The 15777-nt window shown below is 43.8% G+C and overlaps 2 protein-coding genes across 2 annotated transcripts; one reads left to right on the top strand and one right to left on the bottom strand.

Moving 5' to 3' along the window:
• Nucleotides 1-1097: 1097 nt before the first annotated feature.
• LDLRAD1 (low density lipoprotein receptor class A domain containing 1) lies at nt 1098-5803 on the top strand. Its single transcript, XM_075286667.1, has 6 exons — nt 1098-1146; nt 2764-2827; nt 3036-3158; nt 4191-4328; nt 5112-5240; nt 5661-5803. Exons 1-6 carry the CDS (start codon nt 1126-1128, stop codon nt 5801-5803), a joined length of 618 nt encoding a protein of 205 aa, XP_075142768.1. The 5' UTR covers nt 1098-1125.
• A 382-nt stretch (nt 5804-6185) lies between these two features.
• Nucleotides 6186-15735, bottom strand: LRRC42 (leucine rich repeat containing 42). The gene is made up of 8 exons (XM_075287799.1): nt 15674-15735; nt 13362-13820; nt 12112-12243; nt 11472-11590; nt 10296-10384; nt 9379-9492; nt 8648-8732; nt 6186-7556 (listed from the first exon to the last, which is right to left on the bottom strand). Exons 2-8 carry the CDS (start codon nt 13811-13813, stop codon nt 7300-7302), a joined length of 1248 nt encoding a protein of 415 aa, XP_075143900.1. The 5' UTR covers nt 13814-13820; nt 15674-15735; the 3' UTR covers nt 6186-7299.
• Nucleotides 15736-15777: the final 42 nt, after the last annotated feature.

The raw sequence follows: 15777 nt of genomic DNA, 5'->3' as shown, positions 1-15777 counted from the left end.
ACTGCAGTGGTTGCACATCGTCTCTAGAGCTGGGTACACACAATCCAGACGGGGATCAGCAAACCAAAAAGCAACTTTTGGGGGGTTTTATAAACCATATTCAGTGACTTTTTGTAGGATTTGAATACCCCTTTAAAGTCTACATAAAATATTGAAAAGCAAACGGGGCAGACATATAGTGTATGTCCTATGGATATGCCATAACATATGAGATGGGAATACCTCTTTAATTTACTTTGTTCAACGGTATGGTTGTCACCGTAATGCATTATGGGAGCTTAGGTGACATTTACACATAAAGCCGTTTGGTCACATGTCTGACAGCGGAGATTGAGCGCCGTCTGTTTGCAAGGGCAACCAGAAAAAGGATGAACAAGTACATGAATCCAGACAAAAACGCTTTAAGACCAACCTTACAGATTTCCAAAATGTTACCCACTGAAGGTAGTCTGTCCATGACACTGTTTAGGATGCTGATGTGTGGAGTGTTTGATTTATACAGGATATGAAGGGTTAATCTGCAGTTTTCCTTTAATAAAATTAAATTACAAAAATGTGAAATGGCGTCGCCTGTCGTCTTTATTTTACGTTATAAAACATACAATAATAACGCTGTATTGTGATGTTCCTCAATTATTCTTCTTGGAAATCTTAGACATATGATAAGCAGCTTCACAGCCGCCTTTTCCATAGCCACAAGTGATAGCATTGACCCCAAGCTGCTTCCTTGTGCTCAGTATCCTAAGGGCCTGTTTACACAAGCAGGTAATCAGCGCTAGACGTTCTTGTGATTGAGTCGGGGGCGCAATCACTTACATTAGGTGCAATGCTGCAGGGCGACTGTCAAGGGCAAAGTTGCCCTATAGCCCCAGCCTAATATACACAATGGGCCAGTCTTCCACCTACTGTTCATCCATCTCTATCATAAGGAAGTCGGTGACTAATTGTATACACGACCGTCCAGGCCCCTAGTCAGTGTTTCTCTGGTCTCCAGGAGACATGGATCCTAGGCCAGCCCTGAATCTCAACCTTCTGTGTTTGCACAAGTTTAGTGGAAGAACCGAAGGAAGACTCATGAAGTAAAGCGTTCACCTACCAGCAGAAGTACTATCCTAAGACTCAAGTATGAATCGGACGTACCCCCAGGTGAGCCAATACTAATAGTGACTGCACCGCGCCAGCATTTTTTGGGGCATGATGAATTTTTTGGAAATCATCAGCATGGAGAGAAATTGCTGTTACTTCTATATATGTAGAGGTTACACTCTTATGTGTAAGATAAGGGAATGGTTATATAAGGGGGTACATTGTAATCTAAGCTGAGACTCCTGACCCCCACCCTCATACATGTGCATTCTGGGCTCGGCTGAGCATGCAGGTGTTCCCCATAGGAGAAGAGAGTAAGAGACACCTTTGGTTGTGACTTATCTCCCATGCTAAAATACAACATGTTCTATTATGAATTGGGTGTCATCCAGACACATTGCCTGGTCCTACCAAAATCAAAGATATGCGATAAATATCTGACAGATGCAGATCCCTCTGGTGGAATGAATATGGCGCTGCCAAAAAAATTCAGTGCATCTCTTGTCATCATGTACCTGCAACACAACAAGTCGCAGAAAATCCAAATCTGCTGGAATTTGGTTGCAAATCACAACTTCAATACAACTTTATCAATTTTTTTTTTTGGCTATAATCTTCATTGGAACGTCACTACGACATGTCTTCGACTTGACTGTTTTTACCACAGAGACTCAATTCTAAAAAAAAAAAAAGGATGTGAAAACGTTGCACAAGTATTTTAGCAGCGCGACTTCTGTGCAACATTGTGTAACATAACACAAGCAATAAGAGTATTATGCTCACAAACCTGAGGCCTAAGGGGTCTGGGAAGGAATATTAAAAAAAAAAAGTGCAACCTATCAGGTCCTATCTATAGACGATATCATTATGGGGTTCAGTGTTGCGACCAAAATGGACAACGGACACCCACTGTATGCACCCGTCTCATTTGCTTCTGTTTCGTCTACACCTATGAAGAATTCAGTCTGCGCTTGTTGACTGATTGGCAATTAGCTGTTTTATGAGGTGTGTAATGGAGACTTGGCAGGACTTGTGACTTTAACTAGAATGTAATATGTGATAAAATGTCATGTCGTATACCGCCTGCCAAATGTATGGCGTACGACGCCGTGATCAGACAAGTTACCAAAAAGTGCAATAATAGCAAAAAATACCTGATCTACGATGTCTAGAAAAGCTCAATAAAAGCTGCGCTCAACATGCAAGAAGCAAAGGCATAACTAAAACCACTAGGCCCCAAACCAAAACCGGGCCCGCACCCACAACGTGACACTTACAACACTGGTGTGTTCTTGTGTCAGCGGGGCCCTTGTCCTTTAGACACTAAAACCGAGACGCAACCATTTGTATGATGACTACTTACAGAGGTGACTCACATCTTCCATTCAGCTGTGGCAGCCATATTGGTTGCTAACGTGAATTTGCTCCCCTAGCCCAAAACAAGCTGTGTACTTGGCAAGTGTCAAATTTGGCAACATTGACCTGAATTTTTAGAAACAGCAATGGTTTGCCCCCATAAAGGGCAGTGTCTGTACCAACCCACGCCAACGTAGGCTTCCCGTATGGCCCAGGGGTGACTGAAAACCCTCGTTTTGCCAACTATGCAACTATACATCTGTCATAGGCCCCCACCAAATACCAGCAGCTATTTCACACTATGTATGTTTCATCTTGCAGCGAAGAAGTATGGACGCGACCTCACTGGGCTCTACGGTGTCAATGCTGTCAAGGGAGGAGAAGGGTAAATAGACATTTTGACATTTTGGGACATTTCGGTCAGTGTTGGGCTTGTCCAGCATTGTATCAATAACGGGCCAGCAGAATACCTAAGACTTAAGGGTCTTTGGATTTTATCTGGCGAGCTCAAGAAACCTCAGTCCTACACCGACTTCAGTCGCTCCTTTTTGGTGTTTTTGACCTTGACTAACAAATCCCGTTACGATTCTCAGATGCGTGTTGTGGCTGCAGCAGAAAATGCGTGTGCGTCATAGGCGTGATATTAATCCTGATGATGATCATTGCCGCCGCCATCGTGTGTTCGGTTTTGCTCGCCCTCCCTGCTCGCACTCCAGGTAATATGTCACATGTACAGTCGATAGGAGCGTTACAGTTCTAGAAGCGTGTATAGTCAATGGTGCCCTAGTCCTACAATACATCAAGCTTTCCCTATTCTTTTAGGGCTCGTTCACACGGGGCAAGAGAGGGCGGATTCTTATGCCGAATCCACCTCAAAATCCGCCCCCTCACAATGGAGGTCTATGTAGACCACTAGCTTCCTTTTTTCCGTGAGCGGTATGTTCCGGCTCACTTCAGGCGGATTCCGCGGCTGAGTCAGCCCCAGCGGCCGCACGCGACAACACCTTCCAGACTAGGCCCGTTCATTTGAGCCTACTTCGAAGGGGAAAGCCGCGACAGTTGTGCCAGGCGCATTTTGGTCCAATTCTGATGCGGCTTCCTGTATCAGAATCAGGACCAAAATACGCGGTCCCGTGCCCCGTGTGAACGAGGCCTTAGGTGAGTACTTAGTTCCTAATGCCACTGTGTTTGCAGTGCCCCAAAAAACTTGCAAGCCATATATATCAAGCATATCCATAGGGGCCTCATTTTCTCAATAGAGGCCCAAAAAGTGACCTCTAACACGCTGGTATTGGTCAGTATACCATTGTTTCAGCTGTAAGGAACCACATCCGCTGGTACACTATTCCATATGGAGGTATTCTTACAAAAACATATACTGTGGTACATATATACTGTATACAGGTCTACGGTCACACAAGCCAATGGCCTACACCCCAGGCAACTGCTCCATTGAACTAATGGTAAACGTGACCTAAAGGGGAAGGGAATTATTTAGTGCTATTGGTAGTCGCATAGTCGTAGTCTCTTCTATGGAGAGATCGGTAACATCTGGGACTGTCCCTTGAGATCTGAGACAGCTGGTCATATATACATTACAAGTCATAGAAGGTCAGGTTTGTGGTATCATTTGGTCGGTCAACCTTTGTAAATGTGTGAAATATTCTGAATGTGTCACCTTTGTGCTTGCTTGTCACTAGTACTAAGCGCGTAATAATAACCCCTAATAACATGGTGTCTGTCCTTAGAGAGCCGCTACTGTCTCACATCAGCTAACTACACCGGATTCCTATGTGATGACAGGAAAACATGTCTGCTGCCGTCTCAGGTCTGTAATTCTGCAGTTGACTGTGGCAATGGGGAGGATGAAGCTACTTCATTGTGCAGTAAGTAAAACTACAATGTATTTTTGTACAAGAGAACTAACTGGCGATTATATTTTACAATACCTTGGTATGTGGTGTTTGGGTGTCAGGGATACTGTAGTCTTCACTAGATATCATGTTTCAGCCAAACTTCATTCCTGTACTGATTTGTTTTTCCCTCTACAGCACATGAGATTTCTTCTCTTATGTGCTGACCGACACTGATGCTAAGGAGTCCCTTCCCCCAGTGCAGAGTCTGCCATAGCTTCTCTCCTTTCTAAACGGACACAGAGCGTATGTGATTCACTTCCTTTACCTTTCACGCTGCCATGTATATGTTCCTTTATACTGTGATTTAGTACACCATGTGTGATCTGCCGTCCCTGAAGACTCGGATGTTTTTCGATCCTCTCCAGCCCCTGTCCTGCCATATACAACTTCCTCTCTATTCCTCCTGCTGTCACTAACATTGAGAGGAGGAGATAAGAGAGAGACGGCACAACCAGCTATGTGAAGGAGTTGCACAGACTCTACGACAGCAAAATAATAGGACATTTTGATGAAAGTCGATTCAGTTTCCACTTAGGGAGCAAATGAACAATAAAATTCTGTGCAAAGGTTTTCATAGCCCTAACAATACCACCACTTGAACACTATTAGGGCCATTTTGGGAGTCCTTTTTGAGTGCATAGTGTAATATGTATGTGAACAAGAGAATGGGACAAGGTTGCATTCCCATGTGTAGCTTATTTGCAACCATAGCCATAGGTGAACCCCTCATGAGAGTGTTTTTTTCCCCCATAGGTAACCTGCCTGAGAATTTACCTGGATATTTAATATTTCGGTGCGGAAACCCTCAGTTCTGGATCTATAGCAACCTGAAGTGTAACGGCATCAACAATTGTGGGGATTGTTCTGATGAGTCTGCTTCACGTAAGTATAAAGGGAATGGGGGATACAATCAGAATTTGGGGTTTGGGTAAAAGGTCAACAGATCGATATTGTGGATAGGTCATGGTTGTAAAGCGTACGGATCGTGAGATTAGATTTGGCTTGCATACAAAGCACAAGTGACTATAAGATACCTTGTAATATACTTTATAGGGAGAAAGGGGCATCATCTCTTGGGCATCTGTAGACGTTTTGCCCTCCCTGCAAATGTTGAGATACTTCCAAGTTACAAAAACCTCCATCGATTGAAAATGAGTAAATAGTAGATAAAAGAGTAAGTGGGAGGAGGAGGGAGATGCAGCTGCAGATTTTCTAGTTGATATGAGCAGCAAGAAAGGTTGACTTATTGGCTTAGCGCTTACCTGGACTGTGATCTCTAACCTATGTCTTTTTGTCTCATAGTGGCCTCTTGCTCCTCCTGTCCAAGTAATTGGTGGGCCTGTACCCCCGTGCTCTACCAGTACTGCTACTGCATCCCCACTTCTTTGTGTCGCAACGGAGTCCAAGACTGTGCGAACTGGTCCGATGAGTACGTGTGCAAGTAACATACCCAACAACCTCATGTACTAATACCTGTATATATGTGTATATATACTCCAGATTACATAGCCTTACATTAAAGTTCATGTAATCCAACCACCCAAGTAGACCTCACCATAGTAATGGGGAAATTTCTCTTCCATGTAGCGTTGACATTTGTAGATATCCCATAAATATCTGAAATATTTGGGTGCTACCACTGGCTTCTGCCTGCAGAAAGAAGGTCCCCGAAAACTCATTCCACCTGTTTGTCCCACAAATCAAAGATCATATATAAAGCTAATACAGGAAGGAAAGTGTGCAAGTATAAAACTAGAATTTATTATGCACATATTATATTAAATACAATTAAAAATAAGAAAAAAATTTAAAGTGTAGCTCCGAATATAAAACCACTTGTCATTCATGAATAGTACAGGTGGATAGAAGAAACTTTGTAATATATCTTATTAAAGAAATCTGTTTCCCTCTCCACAACTTAGATTGTTCTCCTCTACTTCTTCTTCTTGTCTGTATTCACCTCACACAGAAGTCTATGGAGAGGAGGAGACTATTCATTGATTTATTGCCTCATTGTCTTTAGTAGAGTCTTATCTTGTGGATACAGCAGTGTCACTTACGGAGCAGCACTTGTCTTCTCTAGCAGCCTCCTCCTCTCCTTCCCCTCTCCATAGACTTTTATGTAGAAAGTATCTCAGCCTGAAGTGGACAAGGAAAGAGATTTCCTTAATAAGATATATTATAAAGTTTCTTATATTCACCAGCACTATTCATTTATGAAAAGTTGTTTTAGAATTGTAGGTATGCGTTAAAGGAATGCCCACTTCTTAAAGGGGGGTTTCCAGAGCTTAGATAAAATATCCTTAGGCTAGGATCAGTGGGGAGTCCGAAACCCAGACGTACCATGACCAGTTGATAGCCGAAGTTGCGACCGGTGAAAGTATCACAGTGTACGGAGCTGTGCTTACTGGAGGTACAGAGCTCCGTACACTGTGTAGTGGCCATGCCAGATTACTGCAACTCTGTTTCCATTCACAATATAGTGTATAGTAGTTGTGTGCTACTCTGTACACTGTGCTACTTCCAACAGCCACAACTTCAGTTGAGCAGTAGCAGTGCCTGGTGTTGGATCCTCACCGACCTGGTCTCATGATTTATCCTAAGGCCGTTACAGATCTTACACAGGTTCTCATTCAGCTTTTCTATCTCCTGGTGCACAAAGAAAAACAACCCGCACAGGGTTTGGTCTCTGCCTCCACAATAAAACCCATGAAGTGCAAATTCAGTCGCGTCCTTACTATAGATGTGAATAAATGGCGGCGTCCAGAGTTCATCATGGCTCAAAGTGCAAAATTTCCATTCAGCCATCATAAATAGAAGAGCCTCTGACTGGCTACTGTATGGACTACAAGCCGAGGTTGTAGTTCCACTACCACCGTGGAGTACAGGGGTCCCCAGGACATCAGGCTGGTCAGGTACCATGGGCCGGATTAGTGACGGCTCAGTACGAGTTTAGTAAATCCCAGTCGTCTGCTGTAAGAGCCACACGTGTCTGTCGTGCACGCTGAGAGGAAGCCATGTCTTCTAGAGGTTTTTTCTCCCTGGGTCTTTTCACAGGTTTACGTCCTGAATGATGTGCAGAGGGGGCTGGACTGGTCACCACCTCTGGTCTGCAGAACTGCAGGGGCTTAGTGGTGGCTGCGGGTGTTTTGGGTAACGGTGGGGTCTCTAAATCTTCTTGATTTAACTTCTTTCCATCTATAGTAACAAAAATATTTTTGAACATAAATTGGACATGTGACCAGGTCACGCTTTACAGCTTGTTGTGCTGTGATCCATATTTTTATTAGTCTGCTGTCAAGTCCTCTGCTTCCAGTCATAGAGTTAAAGGGGTTTTCTGGGACTTACATACTGATAACCTGTCCTTAGGTCATCAATATGTGATTGGCACATCCGGGACCCCCACAAATCTGCTGTTCGGAGAAGTTAAAGTGCTCACTGGCACTGCGGCCTCTTTTGTATGCTTATAATGGTCACGTGGTACAGCAATAGCTCAGACTCATTCAAGTCAATGGGGCTGCATTACAATATAAAGCACAGCCGCCTATGATAGGTACAGCCCTATGCTTAGTATTCAATGAACAAGCTGCAGCAACCAGTGAATGATCTGTGGTGGTCCCAGGTGTCAGAGCCCCAATGATCACATATTGATGAACTATTCTAAGGTGAGGCATAATCGCTATGTGTGGCTGCCACTAGGAGGAGCTACTGTATACAGATTTAGTATAGAGTGCAATGGGAGCTCCATAAGTGTATTATAAAGATATGCTCTGGGGTAAGCTATGTTATGTGTAGCACAGACCTGAGGGGGCAAGGCAGGACACACAAAATGTCTCTTCTCATGTTGTTTGGATCCCCGTGTTGTGCATTAGTTATAAAGTTTTGCAGGGATGGGTATATTTGTAATACTGCAAAATGCTGTAAAGGGCTCTGCAGCCCAATAAAATCCAAAGACAGTTACCCACTGTCATGGACGTCCAACACTCCTGCACCTCTATGGGCCGAGATTATCCGATCACTGTAATGTTTTGGGGTTTTTTTTTATGTAGATTGTGAGCCCCATATCAGAATCACAATGTACATTTTTCCCCCTATCAGTATGTCTTTATAGAATGGGAGGAAATCTACAAAAACACGGGAATAACATACAAACTCCTTGCAGATGTTGTTCCTGGTGGGATTCGAACCCAGGACTCCAGCGCTGCAAGGCTGCAGTACTAACCACTGAGCCACCCTGCTGCCCCTTGTAATGTTATCTATCCAGCTAGATGCCTATTTATAATACTCACAGAATTGCTGAGCTGCTCTTCGGGATTGCAAGATTTTCTTTGATTTAATGGCAGATAATACCAACTGATTCCACTGAGCGATGAGCTACAATGCAAACAGATATTTATTACATAAAAAATACAGAATGGTGACACATGTATCTGACTTTATGCTGAGCTTGTGTACATACTGCACAAAAGTTTTCTGCAGGCATGGAAAAAATACTGCGCGGTAAGAACGCTTCCAGAAATAGAAGGGTTAATAGTTTATTTTGTGACCTTCCATCAGTTCTTCTCGGTACCTGCAGACAGTTTTGGAGAGGTTGTTCCCTCCGCCATCTTGGAGAAGTAAGCCCAGATCTTCTGTGGATGTTGCTTGCTCCAATCCGTCTATCTCTTCATGTCATCCCAGACGGACTGGATGATGCTGAGATCAGGGCTCTATCTGTGGGGGCCAAATCATCACTTCCAGGACTCCGCCTCCAAACAGCAAAGGTCACCCCGAATATTGATGGGGTTTCCATTCCTCTTTCACTTTATTTTGTACACCATTAACCCTTCCATTACTGAAAGTATGAAGGAGCAGTTTTTCCACGTATGTATGTTTAATCCCAGCCATCCATACAACGAGGACATGGCTGCTGCACTACAAGGTGACTTGTGTTTTTTCACTGGGTTGTTGTGAGGCAAGTAAATGGCGTGACAATGTACACAGCGTCATAAAAGCCCTGCAGGGTTTCTACACAGCATACCTGCTCGGCCCAGCCTTCAGTCCTGCAGTCCACATGACCAAACTGGGCTAAAGGTTTCTTGGAATGAAGCAGGCCCGTCCTTGTCTGTACTTTCTCACAGGTTGCAATGAGATCCTGAAAGGAACAAAACGTCAAACAGATCTATCAGACTTTTAGGTTTAGGCCATCAGGGAGAGTTGGAAGACCCCCATGTTGGTAAAAATGAGGACACTTAAAAAGGGGTTTACTAGAACTTGCATATTGGTGAGCTATCCTTAGGATAGGTCATCAAGATATGGTATCGGGTGATCCAACACCAGGGACCCCAACACAGATCAGCTGTTTCAAGAGACCGTTGTGCTCACATGTGCCGATGTCCCTACAGAACATCCTCTGTGATATGTAGGGTGCTGCGTTTGGTATTCAGTGAGAGGCCCCAGCTGATCTGCGGGGGTCCTGGGTGCTGGACTCCATCAGACCCATATTAATCCTAAGAATAAGTCAATAGGAAAATCCCATAAAACCTCTATGTCTCATTCCAGGACTGCTCACAACCCATCCAGGAACACATATTTTCGGGCACACCCCGTGCCCCTTTTTAGACCAAAATTTGCCAGGATTTTTACTGAAAATTCAGAACTATCCAGTAAATTTCAGGACTGTTGGCAGCTACGCTCATACACGTTACATGGTTGGCTGGTCCTGCCGAAATCACCAGGTTTGGCCACCTGTATAAGACATACTGGGAGTTGTAGTTTCACAGAAGCTGGTGGACAATAGTAAACTACTGATCTATGAGATATCAGGCCCTGGCCGGCTCACTGTATGTCTCAGGTATGTCTCATATATTCATAGGATGTCATATTTACTTGATTTATGACACCATCCCCATCCTACCACCTGATTTACAACACCATGATGTACGTTGTCGTATTTACCTGCACACCTGTGTCAGAAATGTCCAGAAATCTGAGCTGTCTAAATACAAGCAGGAAGGTCACCCCCTTCTCTGTGATCTCCGGATTACCTGCAAGAGATGAGTACGGTAGTTATATTAATACACATTTCTATACTTTATGACGTGAAAATGGGAAAAACTAACAAATAGCATCAATTGTGCAGGATACGTGGGCTGTCATGTGGACGGCAGAGAACCAACATCTATACCTACAGACGGCCGGCAGTGTTGTTCTCCCCCAGGTCTCCAATATGTATGCTATGATAGGATTGTGATGTCTCATAGATTATAGGAAACCTGACATACAAGTTTTAGGAAGAACCTGAAGCATGACTAGTGTCACCATGCGGCCATATTATGCTCTTCTAATGTAGTACGGTATTATTAGGTGTGGACGTGGCTGGTGAGTTACGGATAGGGCAATATCTGCAAAACTGTGTCACCCGTAAGTCACTTCCATACAGAGCTCTGTGTACCGACCTTAGAAGTTTCTTTATACATATAGTCTGGCTCCAATATCTCCTCCCTCATCCCCACCCCCTCTCTCTCTCTGGTTTGTATATTACGTACGGCATATATTATGTATGGATTAATACAATGACTTAGATTTGGTGAGATTGTGGGCATTTCTATGTGTTTTTCACAGGGCCCTGTTATATTTTGGAGCTACTTAACAGTAGTATGAACAGGGGATATCCAGTTTTTCTGGGGCCCCATTTTGGACACGATACAATACAATATTCCTCTTTCAATGACTTATAAGAAGCGGGAACTTTTACAACCTTTGAATCTTTCCTCCCAATTCCCGCAACAGTTGAATAGGATCTCTAACTACCCTGGAATTGGGGTATTTCAATCCCAGGGACCCCGGGGCTGATCTGAAGCCTCTACGCACATCTGATTGAAGTCAAGGTGTCCCTTCCACACCGGCCCTGGTATATACACTTGTATACCTAGTCTCAATGATGAAAGTCCAGATAACAAAAAGACAGGGTATCCTCATACAACTAGTCCTGTAAGGAGCCCTCTCAGAGCCTGCTAGGACTGATACACAAATATTTCGTATGCATAAAATATATATGAACCAATCCTAACATATGAATAATGTACGACCTGCATCACGCCCACACCTGGACAGAATAGACAAGAGACTTACAAGACACGTCCAGAAGGTTCAGTTTCCCAAGGCCTCTTTGAAGCACCCTCACAGGAGCCGTCAATTTCCTGATCCCAACATCAGACAAACAATTATCCTTTAAGTAGAGCGCCCTCAGGCTGTGGAGGCAGAAAGATGAAAGACGATAACGTGACAAGTGAAGCCGGTTATACAGGCCATAGGTGTGAGAATCATTAACCATGTAGAGGAGTTTACGACCGTCAGCGACAATGGTTAGGGTTTATGAGGCCTCTATAAAAACACTTAAAGAAAATCCCAGCAAATATGATCTCCCCGTGTTTGTGTGGTTTCCTCCCATTCTACAAAGACATACTGATAGGAAAAAAAATGTACATTGTGATCCCTATATATATATATATATATATCAATATATGGGGCTCATAATCTACATTAAAAAAGAAAACAGACAGACAGTGCCATGTGATAAACCCATTGAAATTCATGGACTCTGTAATGGCTATATGGATAATGTTCATCCGTGCGCGGACACATTTGGCTGTTTTGTACAGACATTTGGTGTGTAAAAACATCACGACTGTGTGCATAAGGCCTAACACTCACAGTATAGAAGCGGCTTCTAATCCCCAGGATACGAAAACTATACACGGCAATGCCTTACCTGTCCAAAGCGTCAGAGGAAAGGTGTCCAAGGAGCTCGTGTTTGTCGCCCAGTTTACAATATGACAAGTCCAGGCTGTGAAGACCATGAAACGATCTGATCTCCTCCAACTTTTCGGAAACCAACAAATACCTGTGTAAGAATCACAGCAACAATTGCTATTATTATTGTCGTAAGAGACAAAATTAAACTTTGGCACGTGACTAAAAGTTAGGCCAAGTTCACATCTGCATCAGAATTTTTCGCCTAGCAAAATCATGGAAACCAGAATGGAAGTCCAAAGGACCCCAATATAATCACGGGATGTTTTAGGCTCTATGTGAGGTGTAGCGGTCATACGGTCCTGCACGATTTTTCCTGTCTTTGTAGACGCCTCTATTGCTGTACAGCCATCTTCGTCACCCTATAAAAAGTTATCAATGAAGACCTCACACCTCTCCTGAAAAGTTGTAGTATGTATGGCCAATGGAATATCAATCATAGGGAATGTTTTCTCTTAAAGGGGATTTTCACTTGTAGACAGTGGTGCAATTTGATTATAAGTAGCACATGGTAGGCTGGGGCCCCATTACAGATTTTGCACTGGGGCCCCCGTCTACCGTGTGCTACTTATAATCCTGGTGTCTTCTTATGTGGAAGAGAGGTCTTTGGGCTCCCACAGGCTCCAGGGCCCTGCTGTTAGGTACTTATCCCCTATCCAGAGAATAAAGGATGAATGCTTGACTGCTAGGGGTCTGACCGCAGGGACCATGGGAATGCAAGTTATCCTAAAGGCTCCAGGTTAATGTATATTTGATGCACACACTCAGCCTAACTTCTATGGCATTTAACATATACATCTTGGAGTATGCATTAAATGGAGCCCATAATATGATGCTACGGTAGTATAAACCAAAAGCACTGCACCTTCTAAACCATAAAAACAAGCATTCACTAAAAATTATCCTTAATTTACAAGGCTTACAGCAATCGTGAGAGCTGCCCCATGTAAATGGGTTGAGGTGTGCATACCCGGCCACTACTCCATTCACTCACAGGAGACGGCTGTTACATTGAGTTCCATAGAAGTGAATAGAGCTCTGGCCAGGTTTTACATGGGGCAGTCGAGGACCCTCATTCTCTTCATGGCAAACGAATAAGCATTAGTAGTGGAAAAATCACATTGTGTTGTGTGACCACAGATATCTGTCACATACACTACAACATCTTGACACATGAATACTTCCCAGTTATATAATGTGAACACGTACTTGTCCCGCAGACACAGTGATGACAGCACCAATTCTCCATAAGCCTCTGTAAATTTACGAAGCGCTACAAGGCCGCTCTTGGGGTGGCAGAACTGCTCCCTGGCTTCTGCGGCTGTGAACAGTTTCTCTGCAACTTGCTCAGGAAACCCCAGTAATGAGTCTACATGATGGATATTATCCGCAATGAAGTCAAGAGCCAATGTGAACAGAGACTTGGCTGAGTAGCGCAGGCTTCCCTGCTCGGTGTATGTAAAAATGAATGGCTTCTCCTTAGGTTTACAAGTGTCCCCTTCACTCACACACAGCTCCACCGAAAAACCTTTGGAGAAGAGTCTGACCGGAGGAGTCTTAACCCGGGCACAATGAGATCCTGCCACAAATAGCTGACCTTTCTCCCGCACATAGACAGGCCCGGGGTCTTCGTTTCCCTGCAGGTCTGAAAACTGCGACATCTGAAGACTAAGTAAAAAGAGGGAACATTGTTATAAGAGAACGTCATGTTGTATATGGTGAATACAGATGGAGATTTCCATAGAACTCTGCTATGTCTACAGTACCATGCCTTAAAGGGATAGTCTGGGATCTATATATCATATGACTATGAATGCAGGAACTTTCTATGGTCTGGGACTTGTCAGACACCCAGGCATGATGTCCTTATTGTGGATAGGTACTGTATTACTGTTACTGTGTTTCTCCCAAAATAAGACCTAGTTACAGTTCAATTTAAAAAAAAAAAAAAGTGTCCAGACAGCTCTACATGTCAAAAAGTAAATCAAATACAGCAAGATAGATACCGAAGACCCTTCATGGAGAAAGCAAACACCCCAAAATAATCAGATGTTGACCTTAAGGGAGCGATCTGTACAAGACTGCACTAGTGAGATAGTTCCCCACAACAATAAGGGTTGACTAGTGCAGGGATCTCATAAATAGAGTAGTCCCATGACATCACTCCACTCCTGAGCCCAAGGGTTGTGGCTACTTCCGGTCACCAGGGAGAGCCAACTATCAGGAGGACACTACATGTATGAGAAGATAACCCGACCACAATAAGGACATCATGGCTGGTTATCAGGAGGACACTACATGTATGAGAAGATAACCCGACCACAATAAGGACATCATGGCTGGTTATCAGGAGGACACTACATGTATGAGAAGATAACCCGACCACAATAAGGACATCATGGCTGGTTATCAGGAGGACACTACATGTATGAGAAGATAACCTGACCGCAATAAGGACATCATGGCTGGTTATCAGGAGGACAGTACATGTATGAGGAGATAACCCGACCACAATAAGGACATCATGGCTGGTTATCAGGAGGACACTACATGTATGAGAAGATAACCTGACCACAATAAGGACATCATGGCTGGTTATCAGGAGGACACTACATGTATGAGAAGATAACCCGACCACAATAAGGACATCATGGCTGGTTATCAGGAGGACACTACATGTATGAGAAGATAACCTGACCACAATAAGGACATCATGGCTGGTTATCAGGAGGACACTACATGTATGAGAAGATAACTCGACCACAATAAGGACATCATGGCTGGTTATCAGGAGGGGACACTACATGTATGAGAAGATAACCCGACCACAATAAGGACATCATGGCTGGTTATCAGGAGGACACTACATGTATGAGAAGATAACACGGACACAATAAGGACATCATGGCTCAGTTACTGACCAGTCCCAGACCATAAAAAGTTCCTACATTCATGGTCGTGTCCATTGACAACTGACTAAGACAACACAGACAAAACTTTGCAAAATTTTAAATTATTTATATTTGCAAAAATGCTTAAGGTTGCATTCACATTTGGTCGCAGTGTCTTTGCCTGAAATCAATGGACGATAAGGTCCTACATACTGTACATGACTTTTTCATCCACACCCCATTATAGTCAGTGGGATCTGTCTGGCTCTGTACGTAATGCTATTGTTGCGCTCACCTGTCTTTTGTTCTGGTCCATTGGAGCAGAACAACGGACAGCCGCTGCTAGTGTCATCCTACCATAACTTTTAATAGTCTACAAATATAAATGTAGTTGTGTTCATGGAAAACCCCTTTAAGTGGAAATCTCTTCACCCTTGAAAGGCCACATGACTTGGCCTGCAGATAAGTGAGCTCAGGGTTGGATCTCACAGACCTTCAGAAATTTTCCAGAGCACAATAATAACATGAAGGCCATTTCCGACCACCAAATAATGCAGTTTTAGAAGTTGCGTTACTGCGGCGTGACTGTGCGTGTGTACGCTGCTGCCATTGCACTTCCCGGTAATTCACCTCTGTCCCCCGCCTGCACCGTCGTCCGGAACCTTTGTCTCTCGGAACGTTTGTTCTCGGTGCCTGAAGGAATAATTTATCAGCGCACTTCCGGGTTATCAGTG

This window comes from Leptodactylus fuscus, chromosome 9, assembly GCF_031893055.1.
Source record: "Leptodactylus fuscus isolate aLepFus1 chromosome 9, aLepFus1.hap2, whole genome shotgun sequence".
In the NCBI taxonomy this organism is placed as follows: domain Eukaryota; kingdom Metazoa; phylum Chordata; class Amphibia; order Anura; family Leptodactylidae; genus Leptodactylus; species Leptodactylus fuscus.
The sequence above is the reverse complement of the archived record's forward strand: the minus strand, read 5'-3'. Positions and strand labels throughout refer to the sequence as shown.

What these genes read in the sequence shown, in the direction of transcription:
- LDLRAD1 (XM_075286667.1), top strand. Translation starts at nt 1,126, where the DNA reads ATGAATCGGACGTACCCCCAG. An exon ending in TGAATCGGACGTACCCCCAG is followed by an intron (nt 1,147 to 2,763) that starts GTGAGCCAATAC and finishes TTCATCTTGCAG; the next exon opens with CGAAGAAGTATGGACGCGAC. An exon ending in CCTCCCTGCTCGCACTCCAG is followed by an intron (nt 3,159 to 4,190) that starts GTAATATGTCAC and finishes GTCTGTCCTTAG; the next exon opens with AGAGCCGCTACTGTCTCACA.
- LRRC42 (XM_075287799.1), bottom strand. Translation starts at nt 13,813, where the DNA reads ATGTCGCAGTTTTCAGACCTGCAGGGAAACGAAGACCCCGGGCCTGTC. An exon ending in TCCTCTGACGCTTTGGACAG is followed by an intron (nt 11,591 to 12,111) that starts GTAAGGCATTGC and finishes CTGCCTCCACAG; the next exon opens with CCTGAGGGCGCTCTACTTAA. An exon ending in AAGAGCAGCTCAGCAATTCT is followed by an intron (nt 7,557 to 8,647) that starts GTGAGTATTATA and finishes TTGTTACTATAG; the next exon opens with ATGGAAAGAAGTTAAATCAA.